Source organism: Biomphalaria glabrata, chromosome 14, assembly GCF_947242115.1.
Source record: "Biomphalaria glabrata chromosome 14, xgBioGlab47.1, whole genome shotgun sequence".
Classification (NCBI taxonomy): domain Eukaryota; kingdom Metazoa; phylum Mollusca; class Gastropoda; family Planorbidae; genus Biomphalaria; species Biomphalaria glabrata.
In genome coordinates, this window is record NC_074724.1 from 5245950 (window position 1) to 5263585 (window position 17636).

General features: G+C 36.6%; 1 protein-coding gene across 1 annotated transcript; it reads left to right on the forward strand.

Annotated features, from left to right (window-relative positions):
• On the forward strand, positions 1–8405 carry LOC129922689 (uncharacterized). Its single transcript, XM_056009486.1, has 5 exons — positions 1–249; positions 4168–4467; positions 5267–5590; positions 6092–6193; positions 6635–8405. Exons 1-5 carry the CDS (start codon positions 177–179, stop codon positions 7690–7692), a joined length of 1857 nt encoding a protein of 618 aa, XP_055865461.1. The 5' UTR covers positions 1–176; the 3' UTR covers positions 7693–8405.
• Positions 8406–17636: the final 9231 nt, after the last annotated feature.

A 17636-nucleotide genomic window follows, 5' to 3' on the forward strand; every position in this document is an offset into this window, starting at 1 on the left:
TATTTCTTTTAATCGGCGCCATTTGATTATTTTGGCATCGATAAAAAATCAATTTTACAAAATAATACAAATACAAAAAAAAAAAGGCTGATAATAATTGTTTATGTTGTTCTAGAATGGTTGTAATTTTTTTTTTCGGTTGGAATAATGTGAATCGTTGCTATGGTGACTAAACAATGGGACTACTTCTATACAAGTTTATGGCACTGGTGGTGTTTGTTATGCTAGAAGATTGTAGCAGTTATAAAGGTAAGCCTCCAGTCCAGGGTATCTTCTGACATTGAATGTCACAGTGACCCTTTGTGGAATTTTTTTTAAAACTTTGCATAACTGTTGTTCCCTAATTGAGTTAATTAGACCACACAGACACTGCGAATCCAAAGACACACATTCTTAGATGAATTTGTTTTTATTTTCTCTTACTCTCACTCTTGATCAATAGCATTTTTCACGTTTATTTGGTTCATTTTTTTTCTTTGTTCTTTAGGTTTATTTTTTTTTTGGTCTGTCTGTCTGTTTGTTTGTCTGTCTCTCTTTTGTTTTTTCATTGCCGTCTCTCTCATTTATCTTTTTCTGGTTCTTTTTATTTTTTCTCTCAGTTTTCTTATTCTTTCTCCTCCTCCCCACTTCTCTCTCTCTCTTTCATTGCTGCCTCTCTTATTCTTTTCTTTCTTTCGCTTAATCTTTCTCTCTATCTCTCTCTTTCTTTCAATTACTCTTAATCCCCCTCTATCTCCACCAATCTTACTTTTTTTCTCTCTCTCTCTCTCTCTATGTATCTTTCTTTGGTGTCTGTAACATAGTCGTTTATGTGCGCATTTTTTTCAATGTAACCATTTTGTCTCAAGTTACTGAAACTCATTAACATTTGCATAGTAGCTGTTAATAGTATTCAAATATTGTTCAATTAAAAAAATAACTATTACCTTTTTTTAAAAAAAAAAGTTGAAATAGTTACATTTGGGGGGAATCAAAGGGAAACAATCATTTCTGCGGTTTATGCTACGCGATCGACTGAAAAAGTATTTCTAAAGAAAACATTCTAAAACGTCTCTAGCCGAGACCATCCGTCATAGAAGACCTCAACACTGACATACGACGTCGTAACCTGTGGGCAGTGGAGACCAATTGCTCGTTGCCACGTTGTAAAAACTTGTGACATGGCAACGAGCCATTGGTTTAAACTGCCCACAGGTTGTGACGTTGCAAGTCAGTGTTTTCGCCCTCCAAGACGCTTGGCTTCGCTCTAGCATAGCGATTCTACCCATCTTATAACGTCAGAACTGTCCACTAAAAGAACTGTTCCTACGTTAATCAGTCTTCGTTCCCTTTATGCCCCCTTAAATTTTACGTATGAACATCGGTCCATGCCGCTCACTATTTTTGAGTTAATTAGACCTCCCTTGTTTTAAAAAAACTTTGATGAATATTGATTTGTAGACGCCAAAAGAAGAAATTTCTGAAACTAACATGGAAGGAATAAGCACGGTGGTGATGTTAACAGCTTATTGATTTCTCTATACACCCTCAACTCCAAACACGCTTTATAAGGGACACGATTTGAACTGCGAACGTAATTTTATTTTTCTGGAATAGCGAGTGGAGGGTAAAACGTAAAAGGTTGAGAAGCACTGCGCTACAGACATAATGCATTAAAGTCCAAGTATGTCTTCTGTTGAACAAAAAATGTTTAAGTTTAAAAATAACATTATGGTGATTATAGATTCAGAGTCTTCCTTTTCTTCTCCTAGCCAGCTTTATTGCTGCTGAGCTGTCAGCTCTGTTTGCAAACTGCGCCAAGGAAAAATAGTGTGCTGTTCTCTTCAGTTGTTCAGCACTGCCGTACAGGGTGTTGGTTATGTTGGGATAAAATGATAGTAGGGTCTAGCTAAGGTGGATTAGGAAGGGGCATTCAAAAAGGAAGATTCAGAGCACTAGCGGATCCAGAACTTTGGAGTGGGGGGGGGGGCGATATATATATATAAGAATAAATAAGCAGTATTTCTCAGTATTTTCTTGCATTCTTCACTGCAGAAACGCATTTTCCTGACATCTACAGCTCTTTATCCATCAGTGAGATTCGGGGCGAAGCCCCGACGCGAAAAGCGTTTTCATGCATTCTTCACTGCAGAAACGCATTCTCCTAACATCTACAGCTCTTTATCCATCAGTGGATTTCGGGGCGTAGCCCCGACGCCAAAAGCGTTTTCTTGCATTCTTCACTGCAGAAACGCCTGCTCCTGACATCTACAGCTCTTCATCCATCAGTGGAGTTCGGGGCGAAGCCCCTACGCCAAAAGCGTTTTCTTGCATTTTTCACTGCAGAAACGCCTGCTCCTGACAACTACAGCTCACTATTCATCAGTGAGTTTCGGGGCCAAGCCCCGACGCTAAAAGCGTTTTCTTGCATTCTTCACTGAAGAAACGCATTCTCCTTACCTAAAGCTCATTATTCACCCTATTAAAAAAGGACTTTTTGAATAATATTGTACTTGAAAAATATTCTAATTTGAATTTATACGCCCTTAATACATTGCAAATAAAACCGATTTGTTTCTTGAAAAGATCAGATACCCCACATATTTAGATTAAGGCTTTGAGGATCGCCTCCGAAAAAAAAAATCGATAAATAATATTCAATAAAATTCAAGCATAAATTGTGAGTTATAGTCCCAAATTTAACTAGAAAAATATTAGATTGAGTAAAGGTTGGAAAAAAGGGTACTCATCTCAATCGTGGCTCATACTGAAAATTTTTGTTTGAATTCTAACTTTTCCAAAGCAAAGTCTTTCTTAAAATAATTATGATAAATTCATGTGAAATTACATAAACTCTGTCTGGAAATGGGAGGGGCGGTAGAATGAAAACTATTTATCCTCGCTCCTTTTTATAATTTCTGCTAATGAATGCATTTGGCATTAAAGAATAAGGGTGGGGCGACTCGATATAATAATTTAATTTATAGCATATATAAATTATATTAGTGGCTGATTTTTTTTACATTTTGTAATTTCTTAACTATAATACAAAAAGAAAAATTATTGCTTTGTCCGATGAGGGAAAGGAGATGACATGTATCGCCCCTCCCACCTTTTTCCTTTTTCATTTTATGTTTCCTAATCATAAAATTTGAGATTAGAGTGTGGTGCGACATAATATACAAATGGTTTCACATATCAATTATATAGATATTCAACTATTTTTGTTCACAAACTATGATTCCTCCATACAAATAGGACCACTCCCCACTCAGAGGGCTAGAGGGCAGTACATGCAATCGCCCCCCCCCCCCCCTTACCCCACCGAATCGGCCATGATACCAGAAGGGGAGCGACATAATATCAAATTTATATATCAATTCAACTAATCTTGTTCATAAACTATGATTTCTCCATAAAAGTAGGATCGCCCCCCCCCCCACTCAAAGGGTTTAGGTGGGAAGGGCAGTAGAGGTTTCGCCCCCCACACCAATCGGACAACAGGGGAACGACATAATACAAAGATCGGTTAAAATATCAATAACAAGTTTTAATCATATAGATATTTAACTGATTCTTTTATCAAGCTGTGATTTCTACAAATAAATTGGACCGCCCCCCTAACTCAAAAGTTTATGGTTGGGGGGGGGGGCGGATTGATGCTATCGCCCCCTCCCGACCCCACCAAATCGGCCAACATACTAGAGGGGGGGGGCGAAATAATCTAAAAATAGTTTGAAATATAAATAATTAGTATATATTATTAACATAAGTAATAAATTCGTATACAAATTGTGTGACTTCTATACTAAAATTCGTCCGCCCCCCCCCCTGGGGGGGGGGCGGACGAGTGGGGGGGGGCGATCGCCCCTACCGCCCCCCCCCCTGGATCCGCCAGTGATTCAGAGTCATACAGGCTGATCCTTTTTATCTAAAGTAATGAAAGCATTCTTAAACTTAAAAATTTTACATTTTGTTGTAATCTCTCTAAAATTTACTAATTATCGGAGACTTCCATGCATTGAGGTAAATAGCAAGCATCATTTTGTAATTAAAACATGTAAGTTTAAACAAAGTGATTTCTGTGATGTAAGCTACACTCTCTCTGTTATTTACATTATATATTCATATACATGTTGCATTCATTTTATATAGACTAATTTGTTGACCTCTTTTTTGTACATGCAGACTCCAACCCTCCAATCGAATTATATGTTGCCGGAGCAAAGAAAGATGGCAATCATACAGTGCGGATTGAAAACGGAAGTGACGTCATGCTCGTTTGCCAGACTTCTTTAGAAAGGTCCAAGATGATCAGAAATGAACAGAACCAGACATTAAACAAGACAGCCGACCCTGGACTTACATACGTCTTCAAGACGTTTCGCTGCTCTGACTCTGGGAAATACACCTGCCTTGTTAAACAATCTAGTTCTATGTTTGCACAGAGAGAGGAGGAGTCTATTTATTTGACCACACAATCGAACTGTGAGTTCAAGTAATGAATTACCAATAGTATGTGTTGACCTAGAGCCTTTACTCGAGAGGTTCCAATGGGAGATATCTCAGACTGTCTAGTGTATGGTGTAAGGCTTTGTGAATAAAAAGCTTTTTTTTCCCTGGAGAAATGGTCACTTTTTCTTGTCACGTTCAAAGAAAAAAAAGATATTAAAAAAATGTTTAAAAAAAAACACGAAAGCGGAAACTTGGTTTTACACGTAGTCTTACAACACACTCACATTATCAACTAAATTACAATATCGAGACCAAGGGGGGAGCGGTGGCTGAATGGTTACGCGCTTGGCTTCCAAACTTGAGGTTCTGGGTTCGAATCTCGGTGAAGACTGGTATTTTGAATTTCGGGATTTTTTCTCTCCTGAGTCCACCCAACTCTAATGGGTTCATGACTTTATTTGGGGAAAATAACGGCAGTTGGTCGTTGTGCTGGCCACATGACACCCTGCTCGTTAACCGTTGGCCAAAGAAACAAGATGATCTTAACATCATCTTCCCTATGGACAGCATCGTCTAGAAGTTATCTACCATATCGAAAACACCCCTGAAAACACCCCTATAGTAGAACAAGTGTATAAAAAAAGTTTATATATAAAAAGAACTGCAAAACTACTGCAATACTGTTCAATAATGCAAGATGTATCTCCCTTTTCTATGTAAACATTAATTTATTAACATTAATAAATGTATTAATTGGTAATATTTTTTTATTGATTTATATATATATAATGTTTTTATCAAAATTATCAATTATCGATCGTCTTATCAAAAGGTCCTCCCAGACTGTGTCACGGGGTAATCCAGCATCTAAACATTAAGGCCACCCTTGGCTCGGACTTGACCATTTCCGCCTGCATCATCTTCGACCGGCAACACGAGAGCAAGTACAACCTGTACGTGAATGACCAGCACATTGACCACGCCCAGGACCTAAAGTACCACGCTGAGCTCATCAACACGTCACCCCTGCATGTGATGGTCACCCTGACGGTCAGGGATGTAACGCCTGCTGACTTGACCTTGAACACCATCAAGGTCAAGGACAGCGCTACAGAAGAGACAGTCCTCAGCTATAACTTTACCATCACGTCGGAAGGTGAACACATGCAAACACGCAGACACAGTGCATTAGCACGTACACACACACACACCACTAATACTACTACTATTACTACTTCTCCTCTTCCTCCTCCTCCTGCTACTATCATCCCCTACTACTACCACTACTATTACTGCTAATAATAATAATAATAATAATGATAAGACTAAGAATAAGACTGCTTTATTGATCCTTACGGAAATTTGTTGTGATTACAAGGACTCGTTTCTCATATAAAGACAACACAACAGAAAAATACACATAAATACAACAGTAATACAACAATAATAACAAAACTCTACGAGATCTACATTTGGACCGTTTTCTTGGTACGGAATGTTAGAAAATAAATTATAAATCTCATTTTTTGGTATCTATGAAGATTATCGAGTTCAAAGCTCATTTCCTTCCAAGAAAAAGTCCACGCCTATTTAAATATAGACTTAGTACGTAACACTCTGTTTTAATTTGCTATTTCTTCTTCCTTGTATTTTACAGAAAGTGTGTCCGGAGGTCCTGACCTGAAGCTTATTATACCAGTTACAATTGGAGCTGTCTTTGTTATTGTAGTGGTTATAATTGTCTACCGATATATGAAAGGTAAACTTCACCAACAGTATGATTTTTGGGACTAAGATTGGAAGCTGTAGTTCTGTCAAAGTGGAAGTTGATTTTTCGTAATACCAAACTTAATGTATCCCTTTCCATATATACAATGTTAAAGATAGGACTGCAGAATAACTGATCTAAATGTACGGAACTTGTATTTAATAACAATAGCAATAATACGAAGACCTTGCAGTGTCAACACATCAAGCTGTATATTAGAAATCACTGTTATTGTTATAGATGTTATTGTAATTGTTGAATTAAATTAGGATTAAATAATTTATGAACGACATCTTTAGTTTTTCAGTAGCCTTTTTAAAGTCGATTTTAAGAATGAGAAGTTTATTAGCATGACTAAATCAAGGATCCTATAGTTAACATAACTTCATTCCTTCAAGGCAATTTAAGGTGTTCATCTCTCTATTTCAACAGTGGACTCTGGCAAATATCAAGTCAGACCAAGGCTCTCAACATCAGCTAGCTCCAATTCTGAAGACCACTACGACAGACTTGAAGAGTACCATCGCAACAAGAGAGGTCGCGCTGGCAACCAGTATCTGACCACCTCGGACGTACGGAGTGAGCGGCTCAAGTACCAGACCCTATCTAATAATATCGGTCAGGGTGCAACAGCCAGAGACCCTCAAGGCTGGGATGTTATTGAGTACATAACGCCTTCTGATGGCGGCACTCAAGAATTTCCTTTAAAACCACAGCCATGTGGAAACACGCCAAAGCATTCAAGACGTCAGCATTCTAGACAACGGGGAGATGCAGAAAGCGTTGATATGGGGGAAAGTTTACAAATTTGGTATGAAAATCAAATCTTTGAGTATGAACAACAAATTGGAAGTCGTTGCCGGAATTTCGGAAGTCAGACAAGTATAGATAGTTATAACCCGGATGTCATTGACAGCTTCATCAACAATCCCCTCTACGACGATGGCATACGCATAGAGCACATGAAATACTCAGCAGATCCGAAACAAGACTTTACGGACCATCCAAAGCTGAATGTCGCCGACGAACTGGCTGACATTGAACGAAGTATCGTTCTAAGTGTGAAAGAACTTGACAGCTTCGAGAGAACTTTGACTCGACCTCAAAAGAAGCATCAGACAGAAACCAACTCCGGGAATATCATCGCCGAAACAGATGAAATCATGGCATCATGTAAACAGTCTGTTGATGTCCTCAGTAGGATAGCTGAAGACGACATTTGCAATAGCACTCATACTATCGTCGAAAAACGGTCTATGGACGACGAATTTGGACAAATACAATTTTTCCATCTTTTTGGGGACAATGGCAATCTTCAAAGAAGCTGTGATGCCATTGAGCTATCCCATCAAGATGCTCAAACCATGGACGGTGAATCGTCGTCCCCGACACAAAATATTAGGCAATATTTTCAAAAGCGTATCGACGATGATGAATTTATGGCTCTGATTGAACTTATGGACTACGTGAAACGTCCGGATACCACGTGATGTTTAAAATGTTTCACTTCCACTTTCTCTTTAAAATGAAACTAATTTTGTAGAGAGTCTTCAATCTTATCTTATAAACTTAAGACGTTCCTTCAAATGAAAAGATAATTACGCACTACGCCTGTCCTTGTGCTAATCTCGTCATGCATTTTAATCAGAAACTTGAGCTTTACTATATTATTTGTTTTTCCCTTGATTATGGCATCCGCTCCGTACTCTGATGCCGCTTACATATGCGTGTGGTGGCATGTGGAATAAAGAGCAATGTTCCTTGATCATAATGTTTGCTGAGCATTTAATTAGGTTTTGGTTTCAAAACATAATATAAGAATTCTAAAGAGGATCGTTAAAGCCTTATATAGTATATATATGGTGGCAGATGTCTAATGAACTAGCTTTAAACAATGGTCTATACTACACAACAAGAGTGGCCGTAAAGCAAATGTCCAAAACAAGGGAGATTAATAATAATAATAATAATAATCTTTATTATCTATAAGGAAATGTGTCTTACAATTTGTGCATTACACCAAACACAACAACAAAGCTTATCTTACTGCCATATATCTCAAGATGATAGCGTTTAACTCCTTTTCTGTTGTAAAATAAAGAAATTAATTACTAACTAATTGGTTATTTTTTAATTGATTCATAACTGTGAATAATTATTATACAATATGACAACTTCATCAGAGAATGGAAAGGAAAGAAAACACGAGTACAAGGTGAAATAAGGGGAAAAACTCCAAGCTTATAGGTATATATACTGAATATAGCACCAAGAAGCATTTCTTTCCCTTATTCAATACCAAGCAAAATAATTAATTACCAATAATAAGTTAACAAATTGGTTAATTTTTTGATTGATTCGTGTAACAAAGTAAATAAAGTTACAGAGTGCAAGATTTGTATTTTTACAAAGCTTATATCAACTCACACTGTCTGTCTGGTAAAAAAAGTTTGTACAGATTATTTCTCCGACACCCATTCCCAGATCAAGCTAAAAGTTTGCACAATCATTTCTTTTACCTGATAATACAAGAATCAATTTAAAAAAAAGAGTTTGCCAATTAGTTAATTAGTTATTGATAAAAAATTATTCTGTTTGGTATCTCGAACATGGGAAAGAAATTGTACTTGACTGAAGTGGTGGTATAAGCTGAATTAGTCCCCTTTATATGTCGTCGTCTTAGTCTCAGTGAGCACTAACCTGATAAAATAGGACGAGACTATAGAAACAATACACAACTTTGGTACCTTCCATGGCCTGAGAAGGCTTGAGCCATAAGTTCGAATTCAGGTCGTTCCACCTTTTTTTTTTTATTTTTTTTTTATTAATTCCTTTATTGTTAGTCTAGATCTATTACAAATTTAATTACATGGCTGATCCAAACTAACTGATACAAATAGGCGTAATATAAGCTTTGTTTTATAAAAAAAAAAAAGAATTTTTAAAAATATGTTCTTGTTTAAGAGTGACTTTGATATTTATCAAAAGTTGTTCAAGTTTATCATTATTTTATTTGTGTATCTGGTAAGTTCTACATACATCTCCATTGTAGTTGAAAGTTGTGTATATTTGCAAATAAAAGTTTTATTGAGCTTTTTATCTTTTAAAAAAGAAACTTCTTCAAATTTTATCTTAAGCTCTACATTGCAAACACTATTCAACAACATCGATTTGTGTATCACCGCATTACGGTGGCAGAGTGGTAAAGGGCTTGGCTTCTGAACCAGGGGTCCCGAGTCGAATCCTGATGAAGACTGGGATTTTTCATTTCGTGGTCATTATGGTGCCTCTGAGTCCACCCAGCTCTAATGGGTCCATGATATTAATTTGGGGTAAAGTAAAAGTTGCTGGTCGCTGTGATGGCCGTCACCCTCGTTCACCGTGTGCCACAGAAACATTATCTTTACATCATCTGCAATATAGATTGCATCGTCGAAAAGGGAAACTTTTACTCCAACGACCAAGAAACAATGCGTTAACCTTAGACAAAAGAACTTCATTCAACCGGATGTTCTACAAACAGCTTCGTTTTGTTAACTAAAAGTTTGTATCGAACATATGAAATATATTTGTTTGTAAAATGTTTTAAATGTTTCGGATGTTCCTTCAGAGTTGAAGATAATTTACTTTCTAGTCCAAACCTCCCGCAGGACGACGGGTAATAGCAGCGGACAAGGTATGAACCCGGGACAACCGACATGTCATGACGACAGTCCAGCGCGTATATCACACGACCAGCAGCCAAGCATTTGTATAGATTGCATTTCAAGCTACTATCTATATAAACAACTTAAAAACATTGCTCCGTCTAATAATGTACAGTAAATCATGTTGTTGTTGTTTTTAAGTAATGAAGCAAAGAAAACGTCACATCTTTAAACCATTAGCATAGCATTTTTTTTGGCCTCTAACATTGTGAAACATGAGCCTTTAAAAAATTACTAGTGAAGATTTAGCAACAGCTAAATAAATTAATCAATCTCGTGGACATTAACTGCAGACCGATGTAAGCTCTTACAATTGTAACTGGACCTATTAAACCGTAATCTTCACTCTTTATAGTTGGGGAACAATTTTCACTAATAGGTGAAGGGGGTAAAGGCTATTAACAGGCGCCTTAACCAGCCAGCTTCGCGCAGGAAGGGCTCATTAGCCCTGGGTGGCACCCACCAAAGAGAAGTACAAATCTGAATTTAAACTTCTGCAGCTTTAATTCTTGCAAGAGACAAAGAGGAATGAAGAAAGACGGTAAAGATCCATGTGTGGTGCCTTAAAAAATGATCGGGAAACATATTGAAAATTATTTTTTCAGTGATACTGCATGAAAACAAAATGAACTTTATGGTATCCTATAGCCCAGTGTTTCCCAAATTGTGTGTGGAGGAACTCAGTGTTTCGCAAGGCCTGAATAGGTGTTCCAGGAACTACTGAAATAATTAACAAGTAGGTTACCACGTGAATTAAGTGCATTAATCTCTTTAGAAATGAGCCACTTGTTCTGTTAAATACTCAGAATGAGCGAAGTGTTCCGTTAAGGAAAAAGTTTGCAATAACCCATTGGTAGGCCGTTGGAGGAACCTGTAAGGATGTGCATTAATGTGGTTTCAGATGAAAAATACTAGTCGACGTTAAGACACTCTCTGCATTCACGATGATTTGATAGTAAAAATGAAAGGTTTTAACTCTTTCTCTCCGTAATTATTTACCACATTCTGGTGGAATCCACGTTGGTATCGTCAGTTAGGAGAGAAAGAGTTTAAAAAAGGGGGGGGGTTCTTCTTGACATTGTTGGAAGTAGGAATGAAGCTACACGTGAATGCACGTTGAAAATGGGGGTGGCTAAATGCATGGACGTCACATGTGTATTTTAAGCTACGTGACTGTGGGTTATTATATACGTGAATTTAATTACTTGCTTGCCTGCGTTACTACTCCACATGTGTAGAGCTGTGCTTGGTCTGTGAGTCAACTCTTCGACTACTCTCCACTAGGACTTCTGGTGACTGACTCCAAAGTCTTCCCATCAGGCCAGAATATTGTCATCGTGAATTCTCGTGACTTAAACCGAGACCAGTCGCTATACAAGGCCTGAACACTGACCTGCAACGTCACAACCTGTGGGCAGTTTAGACCAATAGCTCGTTGCTATTGGTCTGTGCATGTGTTATTATTGTGTGTGGTGCGGGTAAGATATAATGTGGACCCCCCTACTGGAGGATTTACTTTTAGGCAACATAAGCCACAGCTTAGACAAAATAATCTGAGAGAGTTTATTATGAAAAATAATGATTGTAGTTTATCTATTGATTTAATACCTTCATGATCTGCTTCATTAAATATCCGTTGGAACTTCCAGGTATAAAAAGTAGTCAAATGCATTGTACAAAATACTTAATAGAAAAAAAGAAGGTTATCCAAGAGACAGAACTCCACATTTACAATTAAATCTCAATAATGTTGAAGTTATATCCCCTTTTCGATATAAAAACAAATAAATTATTTACCAATAATTAATTACTATAAATTAATTAACCAATTTGTTGTTTTTATTCAATTAATTTATATCTCTCTAGATACAGTAAATAATGTTTAAAAGTTTTAACTTGAACAGAGAATGGATGTGGGAGAAGTAACGTGTATCTAAGGGGACAAAACCTCACATATTTAGCCATATCTATATTACTGAAAATAAAATGTTGAAATACAATAAATATCTTTTGTACAGTCTTTTGTTCCGGATCAAACAATCACTGCATGTGATTTTTAACATCTCCGGAAACGTCTGATGAGATCTTAAATTTAATCTTTGAGACGGAAGAGTTCTTTCCATGCGTACAAAGTGTAACTAGGACAATTATCAAAAACACCTTATGACTGGCAACATATCAATAAATGGAAAGTTATATAACCACACATAACACTGTCACGTGTTGTTAGATGTATTGTATATATAAAACCGGCATTGCTAAGTGCTCACGTGAAATAGAAACCAAACTCATTTGGACCAATCAAAAAATTACATTTTGAGTAGTGCTGCAGTCGCTAATCAAAACGGAAAGGGCAGTTGCTCTTAATAAAAATAAAATACATTCATTATGGTTACTATAAATGAACAAAAAAAAAGGATAACAATTGAAACAAGTAAAAAAAAACCTACTATTAATATTGTAGGAACCTAAGAGAGATGACTGAACGATATTCACAAGAGAACATCACAAACACATAATAACAATGTCTGCCTTAAGGACAGCCTCATAGACTTATATATATTATATCTAGACTGGAAATCGGAAACAAATTCTTATTCGCCATTGATCTATATATATAGATTTTTATGTACGTAACTCTTTTTCAAGCTGTAAGGGAAGTCGCCCGAATCAATTTCTTAGAAAGTAATGATCTTTAGTTTTCAAAGTTTAGAAATAATGCAAAATCATTTCTCGGATTTTCTTTAGAATGAGCTATTAATCACAGAACTATATATTCATGCAAATATATGAAACAAAGCCATTTCCTGTTAGTTTCCATTGAGATAATGTTTCAAAAATCATAGATCGAAATAATACATGTCTGTTGATTTTAATCATTGTATGTACATTTAAATAGATTGATTACCTAGATCTTTCTAGATTATGTATCTAACAATTTCAAAATAATAATTATGAGACGAGAGTAGGCTACTCTTATTTTTGATGTTCAATTGCTAGATCTAGATCTAACAATTAAATTATATGTTACATACTTTACTTCTTATAATTACATTACAAAACAACGCCTTGTTTCAACTTTAAAAAAAAAAATCACAACATTTTTTGTAGTATTAAAAGATCTCCATGTCCACTCTAGATATAATATATATATATAAGTCTATGGACAGACTCTTCATCAGTTTTAGACTTGGTCGGAAGTCCGTTGCTTCTTTAATGTCAACATTCCTCTCTAGTCTAGTTCTCAGCAGTGCACCTTTCGCAGAACAAGATGTCGGTGCGCATCACAGAGATGCAAATCAGAGTTATAGTCAATATAGTCAATAAAACTTTCATATTTTATTTGTCATTTAGAAAATAACAGAGACGAGGCGTGGGGTGGGGGGGTGGGGGAATGTTCCCTTTTTTTAAAATCTAACATTCATTTGTTATTAAGATCAATATAATCTCTCTATAAGGTGTATAAAGGACGCATTGTCTTTTATAAACATGATTTTATATGTTTTTTTATGTTTGACCGTGAAGAGTAAGCTAATAGTATTTATTGAAAGAAAGTATTGAATTAAAATTTTGGTCATGAGTTTTCGTGTTTGTCTGGCTGGTAAAATACTTTATACACGTTATTTTCCCCACATGCAATCTCGGATAAAGCTGAAATTTTGATTTCTTTTATCTGACAAAAAAAAAAAAAAAAAAAAAAAAAAAAATCAATGAAGTATGAATAATACGTCAGTTTATTAAGTATTGGTAATTGATTATTTTGTTTGGTATCTAGAACGAGGGAAAAAAATTGTACTTGATTGGTGGTATGAGATGAATTAGTTCCCTTTATATGTCGCTGCTTTAAAGCAAGTATGAAACAAACAATAGATAACTATGGATTCTTCTATTTTCATAACCAATTTACTAACGATGTGGTTAGTATGTGGGCTTGACGAGGCTTGAGTCATGAGTTCAAATTCAGGTCGCCTCCCCCTTTTATTTTAATGAATGGATTAGAAAAGAAATGACGGTAAAATTCATCCAGGTAACCCTTTTTTTTTTCTCTCCCCATCCCTCCCATTCTCCCAACTGGTCCCAGATAAGTGATATACTCTGAAAGACACAAAGATAAAGGCACATTCCTCGTCCCATATGATAGGACAAACTTGTACAAATACTCCTTCTTCCCTAGTGCTATTAGAGCATGGAATGGGTTGCCTGAGCTAGCCAGGAAGACCAGTGACTTGGCAGAATTTAAGTCATTGGTTAATATGCATGACTAAATGCATGACGTGTAGGACGTAATCATTTATCTTCTTATCTTATATAATACAGACGTTACTTCAAAAAGAAGATGATTACGTCCTACACGTCCTGCACTATCTTTTTACTACAAACAACAGAGCACAAATTTTTTTTACTACAAACAACAGAGCACAAGCTTTTTACTACAAACAACAGAGCACAAATTTTTTTTACTACAAACAACAGAGCACAAGCTTTTTACTACAAACAACAGAGCACTATCTTTTTACTACAAACAACAGAGCACTATCTTTTTACTACAAACAACAGAGCACTATCTTTTTACTACAAACAACAGAGCACAATCTTTTTACTACAAACAACAGAGCACTATCTTTTTACTACAAACAACAGAGCACTATCTTTTTACTACAAACAACAGAGCACAAGCTTTTTACTACAAACAACAGAGCACAAGCTTTTTACTACAAACAACAGAGCACAATCTTTTTACTACAAACAACAGAGCACTATCTTTTTACTACAAACAACAGAGCACTATCTTTTTACTATAAACAACAGAGCACTATCTTTTTACTACAAACAACAGAGCACAATCTTTTTACTACAAACAAACAGAGCACTATCTTTTTACTACAAACAACAGAGCACAAGCTTTTTACTACAAACAACAGAGCACAAGCTTTTTACTTGATATCAAAGCTGTAACGAGAGTGTTTAACAAGAGGAAGGGGATCACTCTGGTAGGAAATGAGTATATCCTACATCCCCACCTTTGCCCCCCCCCCCTATCCCCAACATTGAGCGTGTGTAAGAACCTCATTTCACTTTTTTTTTTTCTCTTTTCTTGAACAGTTCGCATGGACTAAGCGAAGCCCTCACAAGTCAAGTCAAGTCAATGACAGTATGTAGGATCTCATTTTCCTGGAAAGAAAAATCTTTGGGAATCCCCAAATTGCCAATGTTACCATATAATACTACATTACTACGTTTTAAGGTACTTGGCTAAAAAAATGTATAATCCTGTTTATGATGACTTTACCACAAATGGTAGCAAAGGACTTGAAAGGTGGAGCATAAGGAGATCTATTAAGTTAAAATAAAATAGTAGACTGAAGTCACATTTGGTCATGTGATTTGATGTGATACTATTGTGTTTAGTGGTAAAAGCTAGGGATCTATCAAGCTGTCATCCTCTATACATACTCTATGCCTTAACGTGGACCCTATATAGAAAACATGTAAAAACAAAAACAAAAAAAAACACTAAGCTACTTCTACATGACCTGTCTCAGAAAAATACTGAATATTAATTAGCAAGAAAGTATAATAGATCCTGAAGTCATTCAATGAGCGGGTCTGCAAAGCATCCACACAATCCTGATGCAGTCCCAGCTATGATAGCCAGGCCACATCTGCAGATTGGAAGAGCTCCGCATCCTAAACGACTCCTGTGTGGCCAATTAAGGAAAGGGAAGCACTCACAAGTAAAAGCTTCAGGGTCACCATCAAAGCTTCTCTGAAAGCCTTCAGCATTGACCCTGTCACCTGGGAGCCAGAAGCACATGAGACAGCATCATGGCGTCGCGCTGTAAAAACTGGTGCACTAATTGCAGAAGTAGAAGAACAGCGCTGACAGAAGAAAAGCGCCAGAGAAAAAAAGTAGGGCCACTGACACTAGCTTCAGCTGCTATAATTTTCCCAGTCTGCAACCAAACATTCCGGACTCACATAGGTCTCACCAGCCACACGAGGAGGCACAGAACCCCAAATGTAAAGCTCTAGCCCCCCTGAATGACAAAAGTAGTTATCATCAAACCACGATGGACGAACTATATATAAATATAGTATAGATTGAAAACATATCATATAGATCTAGATCTTATTCACTCTTGCTTATTCTGTCTTGGAGAACCAGTTTGTCCGAATCCATATCACTTTTAAGCATTTAATAGTCATTGATGACTAAGACCTACTTCCTCAGTCACAAATCACTCAACTCTGCTCCCACACAGAAAACCCATTTAGTGTCGAGGTAGAAGTTGTGTTCGTTTTTTGTTCAAATCAGACACTAGGTCTAGAGCTGTAACAACGAAAACACTTACATGAAGTGTAGCAGTCTAAGCCCGACACATGATAATTATTTATTGTCGATAAATTTGATCATACACGGGTTCACAGACTTAACTAGAATCCAAATACAGGCTAAAGTAGGTAATGGCTACTCGTGATTTTGGGTATCAAAATGTACATAAAACTCGCTGTCATTGACCACTGGATCCAATGAGCGACAGAAAAACACCTCGATAAAAAGATGTTCACCACACCTAGAATTGTATCAACCATCGAGGAACTTTCAGACAGAACCTGGAGAAATCCCCATCTTTTCACCTGGTATTAGTCCTAATTGCGGAGATTAATGTAAGACGGTGTGAGTGGTGAATGGTGACAGTATTTGTTGGGAACCTTTCCGTTGTGTCCTGTGTAGAGTGGTGACTAGGCAGATGTAACAATTAAGTCCAAATAACAAGTAGAAGAGGTTCAAAAATTTCACGTGCGTTTCCAAGAGGTTATGGAGTTAATGCCCCCCCCCCCCCAAACCGCCAGTAAAAAAAAAATCTATTCAAATCTTCGATCACCGAATTACATGAGGGTTTTGAGGTAAAAACATGCACCAATAAAAAGTTATGTTTTGCAAAGGTTCATTCATCGAATTAAAAAAGCGTCGCCAAAAGGGGTTTTAATGTTAAAACCCCCTCCAGTAAAAAGTAAAGCAAAATTACGTTAAAAAATTCCATGAGCGTGGCGTAGGTGGGTTTTTGAGATAAAAAATATCTTTCCAACTAAAGCAGTTTAAAGCCAACAGATTCCAATTTTAAAAAAGCAAAACTAGAGTCACCAAATTACATAAGGTTTGTAAGTTACCCTCCACTCACCAAATCCAATAGAGAGTTTGGGGTTTAAATCTCTCCAATGAAAATAAAATACTATAGAAAAATACAGTCATTTAAATTTTGAGAGTAGCCAAAGAAGTTACTACCCCCCCCCCCCCCTTTTTTTTTTCTTCTGCAAAACTAAATATTAAAAAATTCTCTAAATACAAAGTAAAACTACAACTTGAAGTTCAGCCCTACCCAAAATTAAACGCTTTACACATTGACCTATTTTTCTACCGGTCTCTGGGCACCATTAATAAAGTGCTGTGAATAGCAGAGCTCATATCTGAATAGTAGAAGTTTCGTAAGAAGATATTGCGCTGTCTACTCCTCAGAAGTGCTTTTAAGAAGTAGCTAAACTTGACATGTAACCGATATACATTAATGCCTCTTTAGATTCTCAAGGTTCTGCAGAGTTAATGCGTGGGCAAATGTTTACAATTACACATCTTGGAATTTGGAATGATATAATAAGTAATGAGTGACTTTAATGTTATTAGTCTCAGGTCGCTGGGAGGCTTCCGTTAAAATAGGATGACGCCA

What these genes read in the sequence shown, in the direction of transcription:
- LOC129922689 (XM_056009486.1), top strand. Translation starts at nt 177, where the DNA reads ATGGGACTACTTCTATACAAGTTTATGGCACTGGTGGTGTTTGTTATG. An exon ending in CTTTACCATCACGTCGGAAG is followed by an intron (nt 5,591 to 6,091) that starts GTGAACACATGC and finishes TGTATTTTACAG; the next exon opens with AAAGTGTGTCCGGAGGTCCT. An exon ending in TGTCTACCGATATATGAAAG is followed by an intron (nt 6,194 to 6,634) that starts GTAAACTTCACC and finishes CTATTTCAACAG; the next exon opens with TGGACTCTGGCAAATATCAA.